The sequence below is a fragment of the Neolamprologus brichardi genome, unplaced genomic scaffold (genome assembly GCF_056152115.1).
Source record: "Neolamprologus brichardi isolate AB-2024 unplaced genomic scaffold, ASM5615211v1 NODE_ptg000038l+_length_1369362_cov_1, whole genome shotgun sequence".
Taxonomy (NCBI): domain Eukaryota; kingdom Metazoa; phylum Chordata; class Actinopteri; order Cichliformes; family Cichlidae; genus Neolamprologus; species Neolamprologus brichardi.
Window position 1 is genome coordinate 774,612 of NW_028270040.1, and position 20,389 is coordinate 795,000.

A 20,389-nucleotide genomic window follows, 5' to 3' on the forward strand; every position below is an offset into this window, starting at 1 on the left:
TCAGGTATGTTTACATCAGGATCCAACCATCCTTCAGCCTGATTTTACTTTTCAGGAACTGGAAGTCACAATGAGGCGAATCCAGGATGTTTTTTGCACGCTGGCATACATGTTTAACTTTGAGGCTCACTCCAGTGAAGAGTCACAGCAAACTGCAGAGAGGAGAAATTTAACAGGGTGCATTTGGAAAGCGTAAAACTGCCAAAGCCAGCATGAGCTTCATCATGTGATCCTCAGTTAACATGTTCTGATCTTTTCAGCCAATCAGAATCATTTTGGCAGTATTTGAGTTTTCCGTGTGACACCAAAGACCGGCAGTTCGTCTTGTAATAGGAAGGTTGCCGGTTCGAGCCCCGGCTCTGACAGTCTCGGTCGTTGTGTCCTTGGGCAAGACACTTCACTTGTTGCCTACTGGTGGTGGTCAGAGGGCCCGGTGGCGCCAGTGTCCGGCAGCTTTGCCTCTGTCAGTGCGCCCCAGGGCAGCTGTGGCTACAATGTAGCTGCCATCACCAGTGTGTGGATGGGTGGATGACTGGATGTGTAAAGCGCTATACAAATACAGGCCATTTACCATATCAGCTGGACAGAGCTACAGACAGAGGAGTACCATTAAACCTGAGATGGGTTTAATGTTTAAATACAAACTGTGGTTCACATTTACTGTCCTTTCATCCAGCACAGTTACTTTGAGTGACAACACTGATTTACTTAAGTGTGTTTGTGTCACGTGATGACTGAAAGCTTGCTGTGAGCACTTCCTGTGGAGCAGCTCCTCTTTCAGCACTGGACGTGGACGGTCCCTGTACCCTAGGACTCTGAGCTCTTAAATCATCTTTGTGGAATTATAAAATGGTCTGAATTTTCATTTACTGGATTTGTATGATAAAGAGGCTGAAGAAAACAGTGCAACTCCCTCTGTCCATTGTTTTTTCAACAATAAACATATAAACAGTTTGACGAGCTGCGTCATTCCTGACACCAGAACACAGCCATACTACCTGATTACTACATACTCCTATTTTTGATTAAAATGGTTAGGACAGAACCTTTCTTTAACCATTTTAGCAATATAAGAGATATTTTGATAATTATTTTTAAATCTAACAACTCTGTCTTGCAGTGCAGTGCTTGGTTTTGGACTCCATATTTGAAACTAGCCGCTCCAATCTTAATCGTTTTGGGGGTTAGAAGTGATGGTATTTGGACCAGAGTGTAAAGTACTATGTTATCAGGTAAGGCCAGTAAGCTTGGTTAGCAAGCATAGATCTTCCTTCTCTCACCCCAACCAATCACAGCAGATGGCCCCGCCCCTCCCTGAGCCTGGTTCTGCCGGAGGTTTCTTCCTGTTAAAAGGGAGTTTTTCCTTCCCACTGTCGCCAAAGTGCTTGCTCATAGGGGGTCATATGATTGTTGGGCTTTTCTCTGTATCTATGAAGCGCCTTGAGGCGACATTTGTTGTGATTTGGCGCTATATAAATAAAATTGAATTGAATTGAATTGAAAGATGGCCGTCGTGTTGGATAGACAAGCCTGGGTCACCATGACCCTGTGTAGTTCAGCCAACGGGGAGTCCATCACCCTCACCTCCCTTTTAGGACATGCAGCCCTCCCCAGGAGGAAGCCCTAGGGGGGTGACCAGAGGCAGATCCAATAGGGGCAGGGGGGCCCACAGGCAATCTGCTCTCAGCCATGCATGGCAGCAAACCGTCTGCAGGAAGGGGACCATCAGTGCAGGGCGGTAGGAGCCTCGACTGCCTGCAACGTTTTTTTGGTACCTCTGACCTGTCTTCCCAATGTTATGTTTATGTATTCTATGTGTAGTTGGAAGGCGTGCTCATGGTAGCGCCGGATCGTCTGGCAGCGTTAAAACAATTTCCATTGGGATAAATAAAGTATTAGCAATCAGTCATACCTGGTCTTCGCCTTCGATGCCTGTCCCCTTCCGGGGCAGATGGCGTTCGACTGGACCAGCGCAGACATGCTGCAGGACCGGATGCCTTGTCTACACCGGCTCTCTCTCACCTTTACCCGCCCCTGTTGCTTGTCTTGTGTTTCTATGGTGTATTGACAGTCATGTGCTTTTTGTGCTGGGGTGTTTCTTCTGTTCTCAAACTGTTCTCCCAGTAGGAGCTCAGTCTGAGTGGAGTTTCTTTCTCCTCCTCTCACCTCATGTTATGTATTTTCGTTGTTTTTTTCCTATCAGCCTACTTCTCTGACCTGTCTTCCCAATGTGATGTTTGTGTAAAGTTTGGTCAGAGGGTTCGTCTGTATGTGCGCATGCACCATTTAGCGTGCTGCCTGCTGTAACCCATAATTTCCTTCGGGTTTAATAAAGCATTTCTGATTCTGGTCCTGAAAATCGGGCAGCAGTGGCCCCTGAAGGCGACATCCTCGTCAAGCCTCGAGGATACTGCGGCAGGGACCTCAGGGAGGGCCAGCTCCAGTACTCGGATTCTCTGTCCATTATCGGGGAGAACCCCACCTGGTCTGATGCCATGCCTGGGGAGCCAGCTGGGGGCTGTCCTGGGGACCGCTGAGAGTCACTGCACATTTCAGAGATATTTAAAAGATGCCTTCATTAATGAGAAATGTTATAAATGGTTTCATGCAGCTCCTGAAATACACACAAAGTATTTTTCAGTCGGTGTTCAATTTTTAAATTATGCTCCATTTTAAATGCTTTCTCCACCAGCTTGTTTAATGGTCATAAAGGCAGCGTGCCCAAGCTTGCAGCTCACGTCCTGCTACTTTGTGCTGGACTGTTTCTGGGGCACCTGCGATCTACGCTTCAAGGGGTCAGTTCTGATCAATGTGATGAACACAACTGTTCTTCTGAAAAAGTAACTGATTCCTTTGACATGTCAAAGTCTGACAGGTGTTTATTTTGATATAAAAATATATTTTTTTAATCAGAATAATCATTCAGACAAGAATACACGAGCTTGTCAGCTTTATCGTTCATTGCTAAATACAAATTCATCTGTTTGGAAGACCTTTGTGGATTATTACTACGTTTAACTGAGCATGTGAGCAGGAGCTCTAAATACAGGAGGTGGTTGTTAACCAGCGTCTGAAGCACCCAAACAGTTCGATAAGCGGGACGCTGGCCTTCTTGCTCTGCCTCTACTTAGTGTCAGTTCTATAAAACATGTTCCTGTCGCTCATTTCATTTAGAAAAAACAAGAAAAAAAAAAATCACAATATCCAAATTAACTTCAGACTAATGCATAACAGAGTCCGTTTCTAAAAACAGCATGTCCAATATTCAGATTTGCTTTCTGTGCGACTAAAGATGGAGATCAGACTCGTGTCTGCGTTATAGTTGAAACTATAACTACACATTATTTTGTGTGTTAAATGTGCTTCTACTTCCCTGCTAGATTTTCCCACGAACAGTAGCGGGACACTGAAGTGCACATCTCAGGTACAGCAGGTTATGCATGCAGATTGGAGATTCCTATCAGTCTTCTCGCATTAATCTGGAATGCTGAATATGTGAAACATTTTCCTTACGACGTGTTCCGTCTAAAACAGTATCACAGTCGAGCAGAGATCTGATGCTTCCTCCTCTGATACGGAGCATTATCGGGAATGTGATCAGTCGTGAAAATAATCTTCCAAGAACAGACAAAACCACCTGTTGCTGATTTCAGTAAGTGTGCAAAAAACATATCGTTCCCGTAAACCCAAGCAGTTTGTTCAGGGACAGCTGAGGACAACTGAAGGTGGACAAACACATTCTTCAAGCTGTTACTTGCAAGTTTTTCAGAAATGTACTCTCTGCTCACTATAGTCTGTTCAGGGCCTGTGGAAAGTACTTGAGGAAGATCCTATAAGCAATCTCGTACGTGTCTCCCTGAGGTTTGGTCGGGTACTTTCTGCCGTTGTAAATGAATCCTTTTTCTATTTGGAATACCGCCTGGTTGAAGGCCGCCTGCTTGAAGGGCTGTCCGCTGTTCAGGCATTCCACCAACGTTTGGACAAACAGGCCCCATCGCTGGGCATAGTAGTCCTCCATGAGCCCCCCCCACTCTTTGCTGGCATAGTCCAGGATCTCACCACTGGGACCCCAGAGAGTGATCTGGTTTCTGGCATTCATGTCATAGAGCTGCGCCTCCTTGTCATCCACGGCGAGGGACCGAGCTCGCTCCAGCCACGTCCCCAACAGGAAGTTTCGGTTGCTACTCAGCAATCGATTGAGCTCCGGCAAGAGGTCATAGACTAGCACGCCACCTGCCGTCAGCAACTCTGACATGTTTTGCTTCTTGAAAGCATCTGCGATATCTCGATAAAAGGACGTCGTCAGTACTTGTAGCACCTCCCGTGTCACATCCACAAGATCGTACCTGAATGTCTCTTTGGACATGAGAGAAGGAGCTGCATCCATGATGAGTTTCCAAGCTTTGTACAAGTCAGCGGGGTCATACCAAAGCCCAGTGTTCATGTGAAAGGATGGTCTGCGGACCAGTGGGCTGTGGTTGTGGTTTCGGTAGTGTGGGTCGCTGCAGTTGTAAATGCTGGCAAATAAGAGCCTCCATGCAGCAGTCAGGCTCTCTTGTGTATTGCCATAGCGACGTATGGCATAGAGCGACACCCACTTGGCCAAGTTGACTGGCTCCTTGCGCCAAGCCAGCTCACTCATCAGTTCATACGTCACGGGATTCTGCTCGATGCCTTCTGGTGTCATGCCTATGCCTACTAAGGTGGAGTTTGGGAAATGCAAGGCTTTAAAAGGGCCTGAATTGATGCTCTCAACCGTACCAAACAGCCCACTGTTGCCCCCAAAGTTCTGCAACATACACCAAATGAAGGGCTGCCCATAGAAAGACTCTGTGTAGGAGAAGATTGGCTCGGTCTCTGCAAACAGGTCCAGCACAATCATCCGTCCGAGCGGCACTCCGTGTAGTAGGGCCTGAATCTGGGCTGGTTTCCAGAACGCTGCATCGCTGAAGAACAGCCAACCTTGCATCAGCCAGACTGCCCGGGGATCAACTGGAGAGAAAAACATTTGGATGAGGGCCAGACAATAGACCAGTTCTTGAACATGGCTCAAAATCAGCAGGGAGCAAACTGTTTGTGCAAGAAAGTTGTACAACAGGTCATCCGTGGGGCAACAAACTAGGGCAATTATTGTACTTGGACCCAGAAATTGTCACGGTTCAGGCAGCTGATTCAAACACCCACCTGCTGTCATTGAGGCAAAGACTGAGCGACTGACTGCAGACAGGTAGGCGGGGTCAGAGGAGGGTGGAGTCATTTCATTGAAGGTGTCAGTGCTGTAAATGTGATCCGTCCCAAATTGCTTCAGCACTTGGGACAGATACAGGGAACCAATGTGGTGGAAAAGGGGGTCTTGTGGGTCCAAGACAAGCGAACATGAGTAGCTGCAGTTGAAATGAGACCATGGCCCCAGTCTGGTTACTCTGGCCTCTGGATACAGCCTGAAACACAAGCAAGCAGCAGCAAAACTAACTCTCTAGTCAGAGTCATGAAATAGGTTTGACAGACAGAGATGCAGTTTGCTGCTACAGGACAGAAACTAACAAACCAATTCAAACAATTCTGACTGCCAGGAAAAAGTGATTAAAGCGTTTCTGTTTTTAAATTCTAAAACAGAGATAAACACAGTGCAGATGAAAATAAATGGAAAAAAGGCAGCTTCATCAGTAAAGGCAAGCATGTTATAAGAATGCCTGGGCAGCTAGATTTGACATATTTCTGTATCATGTTTGAATAATACAGATTGTGCTGGGACAAGCTACAGGTCCAACACGGATCCAGATGGGATGATTTGGGAAATCAGATCTACTGCGACTCCATTTTGGATCCATCGTGCTGTGGAAGTGGACTAACCCGTGCACACATTCATGATCTGTTATGGAGCCTACCGTACGGTGTGGTAGGTCTGGTTCTTTTTATCAGTGGAAAATATCCAGAGTTTCAGAATTGTTGCCTCTTTTGATGAAATGTAATTCTTTAATTCCAACATGAAATGCTCAAAAACAGACGAGAAACCTTCTTTATAAGAGATGGTGGTATAGTGTGTTTAAAACAGGCTAGCTGAGATGAACACGAGAGTTAATGTTACTTCGCCTAATATTCCTAACTTTACTAGTGACAGACACATTTGGCAAGGTCCGATCGTGACTCAACAGTTGGGAGTTCGCCTTGTAATCAGAAGGTTGCCGGTTTGAGCCCCGGCTTGGTCAGTCTCGGTCGTTGTGTCCTTGGACAATACACCCGTTGCCTACTGGTGGTGGTCAGAGGGCCCGGTGGCGCCAGTGTCCGGCAGCCTCGCCTCTGTCAGTGCGCCCCAGGGTGGCTGTGGCTACAATGTAGCTGCCATCACCAGTGTGTGAATGTGTGGATAACTGGATGTAGTGTAAAGCGCTTTGGGGTCCACAGGGACTAAGCAAAGCGCTATACAACTACAGACCATTTCATTTTAACGAAGAAATGGTCTGGTACTTGTAGCGCCTTTCTACTGAACTTGAGCACTCAAAGAACTTTTTGCTCCCGTCTGGTCACAAATACCTTCACCCAGTGTTTTTATCTGTGGTTAACCTCTATCTAACACTCACACAGACACGTCACAATTCAATTCAATTTAATTCAATTTTATTTATATAGCGCCAAATCACAACAAATGTCGCCTCAAGGTACTTCATAGATACAGAGAAAAGCCCAACAATCATATGACCCCCTATGAGCAAGCACTTTGGCGACAGTGGGAAGGAAAAACTCCCTTTTAACAGGAAGAAACCTCCGGCAGAACCAGGCTCAGGGAGGGGCGGCCATCTGCTGCGACCAGTTGGGGTGAGCATTCAGCATCTCACCCAAAAATCATTTGACACAGGAGGAGCCCGAGATCGAACCACCAACCTGTGGATTAGTATATGACCCGCTCTACCACCTGGGCCATAGTCACCCAGGTAGCGACCTGTTAGTAACTTTTATTGCAACGATCAATGTCTGCTGGGTTTTGGTGCCAAATGACTGTCTTGGGATATTCGCATAACATGATTTCATTGGCTAGCAGCTGCATTTGTGTGTTTGAATAAAAACACGTGTGCTCTGATTGGCTGGCACTTCCAAAGACCAACGGATCCGTAGTTCAGTTTGGCAGCTCGTGACGTCACTCCAACCAAAGCGAATGAGAAGCGAGCGTGTCAAAGCCTGAAATGCATCCATGTGAATCCTGCCTCACAACATCCTCAGAGCTTCCTCAACCTCGGGTCGAGATCATGTGTTTCCTTATCTGTGGCATTACCAGCATGCGTATGGTGGTCAAAACTGACGGCTGCGCATGTTAGATAAACGTGATGTTGCATGTGTACTTGTTTCTTTCACAAGGTAAGAATAAGACTCAGTGACAAAGATCAGTTTGTCAGAAGGACAGTAGCAGCAAACACGGACTAGATTTAACTACATTCAAGTAAAATTAGTGATACTAGGTCTTGATAATATTTCACTACATGTCAGGAGGTTTTGGCCATTTTCAGTCTATTTTTATCCACTTTTGATATTTATTGACTTTACAGCATTTGTACTTCAAATCACAATTAACCCCAGAAAATCTATTATTTTGAGCCTCAACAATGCTGTTTATGTGGCAAAGTAACATCATGAACACACAGGCTGCATTGCTCATTAAATTAACTGTTGATGGTTAGTAGTTGCAGGACCTGCAGAACGTCTCACTCCTATCAACACTTTTCATGTTAACTTGCCCCACACTTTAGTCCTAGCGCTGTAACGGCAGATAATCATCACACATCTGTAAGAAAAATAAATACCCGCAGCCAATCAGACTGGTTTATGTCATTATTAATGGTAGCACTGGTTTGGCTGTGGCACAGAGCAGAAAAGGATGTTGAGACATAAAGAAGAGTGACCTGAGGATTCCCTTGGGAATGTTTCCAGAGAAGGCCGGCAGCACAGGGATCATGCCAAAGGATCTCATCCGCTCTAAAATCTTAAACTGGAAAAAGTGAGAAAAAGTGATGTGAGACGATTGAGTCCACAGCAGCGTCTCAGCGCACATTCAACTTGGTTTAAACACAAATGGTTTGGGTCCATTGACATGTGTTGAGGTTTGATTACTTGAAGGTAGAGCTGGTACACGTGCCAGGACTGCGGCAGAGGTCCACCAAACTTGAACAAGTTTGCCATACGGTTCCAGGCAAGGAACGCCGGACCGGAGAAGAACTCCTCTATCTCGGACTGGTTTAACCCGAGAGCACGGTAAACCTAAAAACAACAAGAGCAGCTGCTAAACACTCAGTCTGCATTTTGTTTCTAGTCCCAACTTATTTCAGTGTTAACCAAAGCTTCCTAGACGTCTTATGTACTGGCTTCTGGCTGAGCCTGTTCTCCAACTTTAACTTCTTCCCCGTACTGCTCAGAGAACTATGCCAACCAGCTGAAGTACAACAGCTGATCTAGTCCTGATTCATATCATTGTGAGAGCTGCAGAAAAAAACCAGCTGAACTTGACTTCCTCACCTCCTGCCACAGGGCTTCTTGGCCAGTGAACGCCAGCGGCAGATTGATTCCATTCAGTGCCATCCAATCGATCTCTCTCTCCCATCTCGGCCAGTCCCACCACACGGAGGAATAACTAAAGGTGCAGACGTTCTGATAGTACCGGAATCTGGATACAAATACACAAATATGTGGCTTAGAAATGCATTTTATTTAATGCAGAAATATAATACAAATGTAGTATAATGATTATAGCACGGTGGTTAGCACTGTTGCCTCACGGATATAATATCGTCATGTTGGTGTTGTTCCCAGATCATCATGAAAATGTTGTTCCAGGTTCAACATCGCAAGTGACGAATCACATTATTGTGACGTTATTCTTTTGCGCACCAACCCATTCGTGCATTTATGAAATTCCAATGTTGCAAGGACAATATCAATTCTGCTTAGCGTTTATTAAACGGTCAGGGTTAGGGTCCGTTGATCGGCGGACAAAGGCGGTTTCTCACAGCTTAAGTACAGTTTTTTGTTTTACGCCGGTTTTTCCCGAAGTCGCAAAAGTATGACATCACAACATTCTGATTGGTCACTTGCAATGTTGATCCTGGAACAACCTTTAGTTTGATGATCTGGGAACAACACCAACACGAGGATATCCGATCGTGCGTTGCCTCACAGCAAGAAGGTCCTGAGTTCAATTCCACCATCAGGTCTTTCTGTGTGGAGTTTGTGTGGGTTCCCTCCGGGTACTCCGGCTTCCTCCCACCGTCCAAAGACGTGCAGTTTGTGGGGATAGGTTAATTGAAAAATCTAAATGGGTGTGAATGGTTGTCTGTCCCTGTGTGTTGGCCCTGCGACAGACTGGCGACCTGTCCAGGGTGTACCCCGCCTCTCGCCCTATGACAGCTGGGATAGGCTCCTGAAAACAATAAGCGAATGGATGGATGGTGTGATTGATAGTTTGCAGTGTTATTGTTGTATTAGAACGGTTTCTTTTCCCAATAACCTGTAAAACCAAACTATTCCTGCTTTAGAAATATGATGGCTGAGCTCTACATCATGTTTTAAAGACATGATGATAAAAACAGTTCGTGTTTCATTTCATCAGTAAAACTGTAATACTATTTATGTGTCCTCAAAATATACTCTAAATCACACAGCCCTGCCCCTCCAGCTCTCCTCACACTCAAAGTTCTCCAGCAGAATGAAGGGAGACCAGAGTCTGAAGGTGTGCATCAGCTTAACACTGCAAGTGCATTGTTGTAGTGGTTGACAATGCTGATTTGTTGAAAAAACACCCGGAGAAGGTGGCTTCTGTGACTGCCTGGCTGTCCTGGCTGAGGGATTTGGAGCTATCCAGGTAACCTCAAGGTTAAAACTGGGTAATACAGCCTAATAGGCTAGAGCCTACTAGAGTGAGAGGCAGGGTCGCACCCTGGACAGGTCGCCAGTCTGTCACTGTCTTGAACAACAGTTAACACCTTTGAAGTTGTTCCTTGAGTCCATACAGTCCAGACCTAATCAGCATCACTCACTGTCATTCCTTCAGCTGTCCTGCTTGTGAGCCGTTGGATTCAAAGCCACTGACACATGAAGTACAGAGTTACAACACCAACATATAAACTTTTCATATAATTCAATTTTATTTACAGGGCACCAAATCACAACACGGTGCTTAAATACAGCACTGAAGCTTAAACAAACAGAAAAACATAAATAAAGCTACAACACTTCAACTGTTCCAGTGACGTGAGAGTGGAGGCCTGGGTGTAGACACTCCCTGTGTGATGCTGAAGGATTACACACTGCTCCCCACAACTATGTTACAGACATGAGCAAAACAAACTGAGCCGCACATGCTGCCGATGGTTCAGCCACTCTGCACATGACATAGCTGCAGTGAGCTGATGCGGGTCTAATGCACAGCAGACAACTGAAAGGAAGAGTCCTTTAAAGGGCCTGGCGGCAGTACAAGCGCTTAGAGAAAACAATGACACATGTGTGACAACGCTCCATTTCTCATGCACCCGGGTTTGTTGGGTTGTGGGCAGCGAGGCTGAGAATCATACGCCCCGCCCCCAAATACTGTCGTCATTTTATTCAAATACGGACAGTAGCCCGGCATCGTGTGTAGTTTGAACCTGTCACAAAAGCACTCGATGTGCATTGGTTCTTAGGTGAGGGAGAACTATAAGAACCACCGACTGCCGTGATGCCATCGGGGGCCGTGACTGCAACAGGCCCACTCTGTGGTGAGAGGTTCCCAGGAACGACTGAGAGGAGCTGGCCAACATCCAGTGTAACGGGGTGAAGTGGATTTGGTGGGAAAACATTTTTCTTAGTTATGTTCATGTGAACTGTAATTTCATCTGACAGCAGCAGGTCTTTACAACAGCTGACTGGGATGTAACATCATCAGTGGGGAACCTCCCAACCAGCTATCTGTAGCTGTGTCCCAATTCAGAGTCTGCACGCTTGAAGTACGCGCACTACAAGTACGAGAAGTGCGGAAGTAAGAGGCTTGTGAAATGGGACAGTCTAGCCCTTCGTCGCGCTGTTCAGGTTGCCTAGCAACCATGATACTAACCGCGAGAAACGTTACATACAGCTTTGTGTGACAGAAATGAAGGAGAAAAATGTTTTGTCATGACATCACTTTGATTATTTGAGTATCTGAGGCCATGGGACTAATTAATATATATATATATATATATATATATATATATATATATATATATATATATATATATATATATATATATATATATATATATATATATATATATATATATATATATATATGCATGCTTTAAAGCCAAGTTAACGCTGTAAGTACAAACGTCACTAATGTCAGACAACTTTGCCGGCATGTGGTCAACAGTAATGTTTTAATGTTCTTCGTTATTAAACATTCGCACATAAATAAGTGACGTCATATTCAGTACTTACTTTTGACAGTTCACTCTTGGCCGCTCCCTTCTGCCGTATTTTGCGGCAAAATTATCCACACCCACCGCCGCGCTATGAATTGTGGGATATATGGGACCACGAAGCGTGCACCGGACCACGCTTGATATTTGGGGAAATCGACGGCGCATTTGTATCGTGCCCAAATTCATGGGCTGCATCCTCCTGAGGACCCGGCCTTCGCGGTCTACGTGGGCCGGGTCCTCAGAAGGTCGGGTAGGCCGGAAGTAAACGGCCGTGAAATGTGACGGTCTAGCCTTCAGATTAGCGTCAGCGCTGTCTCGGTGGAGTTTAATAAACTCGGCCGTCTGCTCCTTGCTGTCTAAAATATAACAGGACACTGGTGTAAATTCTCGACCGTCTCACACTTCTGTTTAATCAGTTTTCTGTTTGACGTTTAGTCAGCTGTGTGAAAACCAAGGAGGAACCCACCCAAGGGATTAATAAAGTTTTATTTTATCTAATTTAATCTAATAACTTTAATCTCAGGCAAACCGATTTACTCACGAACAAACAAAACACTGAAAAAAGCCCAACAATAACATTTTTAGGTTGTCTAAGTGACTTATATACAGTGTTGGGGAGTAACGGAATACATGTACCGCCGTTACGTATTTAAAATACAAAATATGAGTAACTGTATTCCGTTACAGTTACCGTTTAAAAAGGTGGTATTTAGAATACAGTTACTTTGTTGAAATAAATGGATTACACGGCGGTACTTCCCTGTTTCATATTGTGGCGGGTCAGGACTGTTTGGGTTTTGTTTGACAGCTACGTTCTGTTGTTCCAGGCGGCAGCGTTACGGTTGCCATGGTTACAGGGTGACGCTCTCTCTGCGTGTTTCCTGGGTGAGAGAGCGCCTGTTGTTGTTGTTGTGCTAAGCTAACAGGCAGAATGCTACAGGTATAGCTCTAAAGAATGTAGCATCATGGGCAGTGTAGTCCGTGCTGCAGGGAGAATGGACTGCCATACCCGTTATGTGTCTGTGAGCGAGGGAGGGAGAAAAAGGAAAAGTACGAGCTGTCATCGAGCAGAAACGGGAGCTGGAAGCATGTAAATATAATAATAACCACTGCAGCCAAGAAGAGAGCCTGACGAGCCCAGCTGTAAGTAAGCTATTAAGACTCGACTGTACACCGTGTTCGTGTTTTCCTCTGAAACAATAAGTTCTGTTGGAGCAGCCTTTCAACGCCTCTCTCTGTCTCTGCTAGCAAAGTTGACCCAGACAACAAAGTAAAGCTAGTTTTCGGCTACGAGCCGACACAGAACCCACCGTATTAGCCAGAGGTCCCTTTACTACGGTTCGGAGCCGCGGACCTTCAGTAACAGTAATAAATCACAGCAATAGTACATTCATGTAGTTGTAAACAGCATGATAATATATTAAGTAATCCAAAGTATTCAGAATACGTTACTCTCATTGAGTAACGTAACGGAATACTTTACAGAATACATTTTGGGGCATGTAATCTGTAATGGAATACATTTTAAAAGTAACCTTCCCAACACTGCTTATATATTACGTTTAACCCGAGCAGCGAAACTCCGCGGTGATCTGAAAATGATGTGCTGGGAGTTGTGCCGTTCTCGGCCGCATCAGTGACCCTCGAGCTCCCGGCGAGCTATCGAGCTGGTGGGTAGCAGACGTCTCCGAAAACGTTAAAGCACTTTTGCAAATATGCGATGTCTTGATAAACCGAGCAGATATTTGATGTTTACACAGCTACTTTCTCGCCTGAAAATATGTTAAAAGTTTATTTTGTGACCCAGAAAGATTAGTAAGAGTAATTTTAAAACTTAGTAGCGGCCGCCATTGTTGGAAACTGGAGTTTGGCTGGGCCGCGCTATGAATTCTGGGATATGGTAGGCCACGAAGGACACACCCGACCCATCCTTCAAATTCGGGGAAAAGGAGGACGCATTTGTCGTCTGCATTCGGAGGAGTCTACGAATTTGGACAGCCTTCGGCGCGTCGCTGTGACGTAATCGGTCTACAAATGCGGCCTCAGGAGGATGCAGCCCATGAATTTGGACACGACCTTGGAGTACGCATTTGAAGTACACTTCGAATTGGGACAGCCGTCGTCGCGTGGCGGTGACGTAATCGCACTTGAAATGCGTACTTCAAGCGTGCAGACCCTGAATTGGGACACAGCATGTGACTACATGGAGCTTAAACCTGAACGGGAAAAGGTGACACAACATGTTTGAGTTTTTTGTTTTTTTAATCCAAGTTTAAAATATATAGTGAATTAAAAATGTAAAAACTCTAGTAAAGTAAAAAGTGGACAATGGCTGTGTCAACAACAAATAAAGAACTGACAGACTGAGATTTGTTTAGCTTCCTGCTACATGTTAATGGAGCTGCGACACTATGAGTGCAGCGGCCTGTCACCCTCTGTAGGGACCGGGCCATTATTTTGGGAAAACTAAAAATATTTAAGTCACGTAGCCAATGACCTGTGAATGACAGACATATATACTCTCACTATACTCACAAAACATTTCACCTTTAAAATAAGAATTCTTTTAAAATGCATGTTTTGTTTTTTTAGTTGTGGTTTCTTTGTTTTGTTTGTTTGTCTCTTTTTTTCTATGTGGTTGTATTTTTTTTGTACCACGTTCAAAATAAAGATTCAATTCATGTAGCAGATGTTGCCCCCACTTCTGGGGGGTCTAAACGCAGCTGATCGGATGTCTGCGTGGGGAAAGCACACACACACACTTTCCTCCTGTTGTTTGCTGTGTGTGAGATCAGGAAGTGTCAGTTTGTTGTCTCTGACATGAAAATGAAACGTGAGCCGTTTGGACACACTAACCAGGCGAGACAGCCACAGAGGGCTTTGACACCAGCCTTTGCGAGGACGGTGCGGGTCACTGACCTGTGCGGGGTGCTGATGCGCAGGACGCCGGTGAGCTTTGGCAAAGGTCTGGGCAGATCCAGCTGATTCCCGGACCAGGAAACGTGGCAGTTGCAAAAATACTTCAAATAATTATAAATCCCGGAGGCCACGGCCACCCCGGTGCTGCCGGTGGCGACGACCTTGTTGTTTTTGGTGGACCTGAGCTCGCACACGTCCAGGCTGTCGTTGGAGAGGCTCCCGTTGACCGACACGATGAACTCGGCCGATCTGTTCCCCAGCAGCCGCCGCAGCAGCTCGGTCACGGCTCTGCCCTGCGCTCGGTCGCTGGCTCTCGGTCTGATGTGGTCCAGAGAAGGAAACCTGCAGCGTGCGCTCACACACAGGCTCCAGACGAGCAACAGAGCCAAGCAGCAGCCGCTTCCGCCGGACATTTTGAGCCCTGTCCACGGGAGACACTTTCCCACCGTTGCATAAGTTTAAAAACGAGTTTATTTGTCCATTTGCGGAGAACCCGGAAGCGTTGCTTTACCTAAAGCCTGCTGGCCAATCAGAGAAAGCGCTGCGGCCTCCGTTGACTGTCAGCCAATCGGCGAGTGTTGTTTGCTTAAAGCTTTTTGGCACGTGATCAGTTTGTCACATGACAGTAAACTTAGAGAAGTGTTGTGCGAGTTACTGTTAAACTGTTGAAGCCGGTGTTACCGACGCTTTAAACACAGCTCAGACTCACAGCGGCCACAGCAGCAAATACACAACATCAAGCAGTCAGAAAACCAGTGTAGAAACAGATATGTGGATAAATAAGTGTAGAGATATAGGTTTAATATAAAAAGAATAGTATGTGTGTCGTGGTGTAGTGACAGTGGGCGATCTGACCCCAGTGGGTGAATTAAAGAGTCTGACAGCAGCAGAAGGAACGACTTCCTGTAGCGCTCCCTCAGACAGCCAGGCCGAAGGAACCTGTTGCTGAAACTGCTCTTCAGATTGGTGTTATGGAGGGGTGGGAGTCATTGTCCATGATTACCAGCAGCCAGCAGTCTGTCACTGATCACCTCCTCCAGGGTGGAGAGCTTCACGCCAACAGCAGACTCGACCTTCCTGATGAGTTTGTTCAGTCTGTGTCCTTTGATGCCTGCACGCCAGCACGCCACAGCAGCCTGCTGCACCATGCAGGGAAGAGCAGCGTGTTGTGATTCATGAATCATCATGTGTACATCCTGAACACTGAGTTGAACTTTCCATAATGATTAGTCAACACAATCAAACATGCTTCAGCTTTTTATGCAAACTACTGCAAAACAAAAAAGCAGCATTTTTGAATCAGAGCAGCATCAAGGCAGTTAAACTTGATCTGCTCAGCAGAGGCATCACCTGTAAGGGTGTAACAGGTGGAGGCCGACACGTTTCCCCCTCGTCTTTTCTGACATAGAAATAAATAATCACCAGTTTTGCATTTAGCTAAACAGCGGGCCCAAGGATATTTCAGCAAAATAGTCCACGTCGTCAGCTTTTTACTTTTCTTTTCAGGATGTCTTTGAATTCTCTCTGTAGGCTCAACATTTCCATCAGTCACAGCCAGTCTGCATCAGCATGATACAGACATTGAGATCTGATGTAGTGTCAGCGTGTTCCTTTCATTTTTTTGAGCAGTGCATTTAGAAACTAGGTGTTCTGGAAACCCACATTTATAAATGTGGCTGTTTTAAACCTCTGTCAGCTGAACGTTTTCCTGCCTCTGTTTAGTACATCAGGACAGGTAGGGTAGCTCGAATAACTCAAAACATATCGACCAAAAAGTCCATTACAGAGGACATAAATGAACAGGCTGGGTCTCAGCGGCTCCAGCACTTTGGGTCAGCTTCTGTTTTAAATGTGTTATTTAAATAAAACAGTAATAACAAATGGTCTTTCTATTCAGACAATGTTCATAATTCCTGTTTGAGGTTTATTTATTAAACACAACTCAGTGGGCTTAATATAATATCTCAGTGTATGAATATCGTCTAAATGTAATCGAGTCGTGGTCTTTGACTCAAGTTCAAACACAACAGACTCATTTCCCTCCACAGAGTAAGGTGATCCATATTTGACCATAATATCTTTCATGAGCTGCCAGCTGGTGCTGCTTGTTGTTTCAGTAAAGTTCAGCTGGTTGACGTCTCAGCTTGGTGATACTAGCAGGCTAACACTCAGTTACCACTGTTCAAAGGTTTGTTATCATCACACAGCCATCAATGATTCTCCAGTGTTGTGTTTGACCTCAGCTCGTTGTGTACTTAACACAGACACACATGGACAGCTCAGCTCTGAAAGAGAACACAAGGTCAGATTTGAAGTCGTCCATTTAAAAAGAAAGAGGTCGTATGAACTCTGGAGAGGATCAAAATAAACTCACCTTACTTGTGCAGGTGAAAAGAGGGCGTGCCAAACAGTCAGGAGCCAATCAGGAGAGGGAGAGAGGTTACGGACGAGTAAATGAATAAGAGTCTTTACGTCGATCACTGTCACCTCAAATATGACTCATACCCGTAGTTTTCCTCTCATCACGACTGATGGAACAGAAAGTTTGGGGATAACTGCGACGTGGGGACGAGCACAGCATCGGTCTTACCTGGAAAGACTGATTGTTGTGCAGCCATGACTTTTGATCCCAAAGCAGGTCGAGCAGCCACAACGTGTCACTATGACAGTAACACAAGTACACACAAACAGCTAACCACACATCCACAAACACGTGTGCAGCTCTGGTCCACATCAGGGGATCTCTTGGTGAACGGAGTCATTTGACTTGTTGTAACTGCTCAGAATCAGTTCAGACTTTTTTAGTCTCCAAATTTTCTCCAACAAAAGCAAATCGTGTCCGATTGTCCAACAGCAGGAGACGATGGAGGAGCTGCTGTTGACCTCACTCTGCACAGCTTATGCTCAGCACCAAGGTGAGCGAGCCGGTGACCGAAGGTAACGAGGACACGGGTTCTGACTTTGTACTTTTAGTGCTGCACAAAATAAATGAGAGTAAGAATGGACGCTATGATGTAACAGGTTCTCCTCACTTTACAAGCTACAGTTACCACTTTAGATTTTTAGCTACAATGTATTTCTTTTTATTAGAATCAATAAAGAAACAAACACAAAAAGGACATAATGATGTACTTCAAATGCTGAACATTGACAGTGCAACAAGGAAAGCTCATCACCCGTTTGAAGCAAAACATTTAAATTTGAGGATCGGCAAACAGCAGGCACAGACATCCTGGCGGCGGTGAACTAACCCTCTGAAGTAGTGGGTAACGTCTAACAGTAGCATTTGTCTGGGTAACACTTCAGCCCTCTGCTGCAGCCCTCTGCTGCATCCCAGCGTGCGCCTGAAGGTGGTTACCGTGGTCCCTTCGTTACCAAAGTCAGACTCCGCCCCACACACATCACAGATAAACTGAAAAATGTGGATTGACACATCTGAAAAAATTCCACAGGAGGCACGCGTTTGTTGCTTTGAAGGCTGCAGAACCATCTTTTAGAAATGCTGCTTATTATAGACACACGAGTCCTGACAGGGTCTCTTCTGTAACGTCTGAGGTCCTCCAGTTCCTTTGCAGGTCTTTCACACAAACTTCTTATGTCAAACTCACCACCAGTCCGTCACAGCTTTGTCTCTGTGCATGTGATTTTATTCTTCACTGGACTGAGCGCAGACTGTTTTCCCTCGCTGTCCCGTCTGAAGCGAACGGCTTCTTCCTTTTACAGCCCTGTGAGGGCGCGTACAGGCTGAACGATAAAGGGACGGCGCCAACTATGGTCGGGCTGCCTGACAGTGAAAATGAATGGAACTCCACTCGCTCTACGTGGGACTCAAACGGGATGACAACAATGTGGGTCAATGGAAAGCGCAGCGACCGGGAAATCCTTCAGCATCTTCTGTCTGGCACTCCGAGTATCATTCTGGGTCAAGATCAAGACACTTGTGGTGGAGGCTTCAATGCAAAACAGTCCTTTGTAGGAGACCTGACAGATGTTCACCTCTGGGACAAGGAGGTCTCTCTGTGTGACATCAGCTCTGATATGCAGGGTCACTCCTTCACTCCTGGTCAACTGGAAAAACCTGCAGGATCTCATAATTGGCACTGTGTGTGGACTTTGGTACCCTGTCCTGCACAGACGTGCTGCACGGTGACTGAAATCCAACCAACCCCTCGCGCTCTCACTCGGTTAGGCTGTACACGAGGACCTCTCGCCCAGCTGGGACAGAAACCCTGATACGTGGAAGAGATGGACTGAAATCTGTCATCAAACTGCTTTTCATCTGTTACCAAGAAGTGACCTACCATAGAACCAAGTCCGCCAGAGCTTATATTATATGTTTACATGCTGTGGAGCCATTTTTGGGAGCATTTCAAGTTGCTATACATCAATACAACCATTACAGCCCAGATTTTATTAATATGTCTGCATTAAGTGCATAGTAATTACATAAACTGCAAAAAAGTGCAATAAACTACAAAAAAATTGAAAATCGTTTTTGTTTTTTTAACATATATTTCTAGTTAGAGAAATTTAAGAGGCTTATCCCTCAAAACTGTAAATACAAAAAAGTTGCACAAAATAGTTTCCCACCACAGGAAATTTATTTTGAGTGTCTTCATAGTTTTATTTTTGAAATACACCAATTTTTATATACTGCAGGAAAAACGAAAATAAATATTATAGTGCAAATTTGCACAAAAGCAGCATATGCATCAAAATAAACTATTTCCAGCAGTGCAATATGAGTCCTAAGCATCCCAGAAACCACACAGAAAGTCATAAAGTCAAACATAACTTTTAAAAACACCAGTATAGGCTCATGAGGCCCTGATGGTAAAAAACTACATTTCCGAAAAATGACGTCACTTCCGGTTTCGGGCAGGTCATGGCGGACATGCGATAGTTCGCGCTGACGTCTATTCCACCGTAGGAAGTGTTATGAACAGCTGATCGGATCGGCAAAGCGTGTTTCTGGAATATTATGTTTTTGTTGCTGCAAGTGCTTTTTGTGCAGTTTTTGCAAAACTATATGTGGAAGGAAACTGTGACCGAGGACAAGCTGATGGCATAAGATGTAAGTACAACTCCTCTTTCATATGCAAAAAAATTGCGCTAGCTCACGTGGTTGCAGAGCTACCGGGATTTAAAAATAGTTATGCAAAACAGAGCGTGCTGCTCCGACCGGCTTTAAAGGGTTAAGAAGCAGTGTAACATTTCTAAATAACACATGATTAAAAATGACTTTCTTCTTATTGTGCAAATTAATTGTATTATTATAGATTAAATTTTTTCTGTTTCTGTGTTGCTCGAAGTTCCATTGAGAGGTGGAACATTAACGAGTTATTGTATTGATTTATCAATAATCACGATCCAATACTACAAAGTACTGAAAAGGGTCTACATAATAAATGCATGTAAAAATCCTGTGATTAGTTCGTTATCTCTGGAAACATGAGACATGTTAAGGATGTCATTGAGCCATTTAAATGTTGGGTCATCATCTCAAACCTGCAGGACCCTCGAGGCCCGGAGTCCCACATCCCTGTTTGAGAACAACACGAGAATTTGTTGCAGGCTGTCAGAGGGAGACAACCACATGAAAAAGTCAAGAATCGATGTTTTAGGGAGAACTGAGGCTAATAACAGAAGCTTGGATAACACAAAGTGTACAAAGTCAAGCAAGAAAAGGATGAATGCATCAAACGTGAAACATGCAGAGGCTCAGTTTACAGCACGACTTTCTCCTCTGTAAACTTCAGATCTCTGTGAAGCTTGAACACGTCTCATGGTCTTTGCTGCTGCCATTGGTTAAAACAGATACATACAGTCAGATCTGCTCCACGCCCTCATCTTTTCACTGCGATCCATCTCGTAGTGACTGCGCTCATGTTTCTGTCATTTTTTCCACAACAGAATCAAACAAGAAGCCACAAACACTTTTTATTCACCAACAAATATTTTGGTCAAAAAACACAACAACGGAAAGATTCATTAAAAAAGTTTATTGTCATATTTCCAATCCCAACATCAAAGTTCCAGTAAACTGTAGG

General features: G+C 45.0%; 1 protein-coding gene and 1 pseudogene across 1 annotated transcript; one reads left to right on the forward strand and one right to left on the reverse strand.

Moving 5' to 3' along the window:
* Window positions 1–2,883: 2,883 nt before the first annotated feature.
* Window positions 2,884–14,828, reverse strand: naglu (N-acetylglucosaminidase, alpha). The gene is made up of 6 exons (XM_006801666.3): window positions 14,340–14,828; window positions 8,506–8,653; window positions 8,104–8,250; window positions 7,896–7,981; window positions 5,185–5,441; window positions 2,884–4,992 (listed from the first exon to the last, which is right to left on the reverse strand). Exons 1-6 carry the CDS (start codon window positions 14,750–14,752, stop codon window positions 3,788–3,790), a joined length of 2,256 nt encoding a protein of 751 aa, XP_006801729.2. The 5' UTR covers window positions 14,753–14,828; the 3' UTR covers window positions 2,884–3,787.
* Window positions 14,829–17,202: 2,374 nt separating this feature from the next.
* On the forward strand, window positions 17,203–18,546 carry LOC148095933 (serum amyloid P-component-like; annotated as a pseudogene).
* Window positions 18,547–20,389: the final 1,843 nt, after the last annotated feature.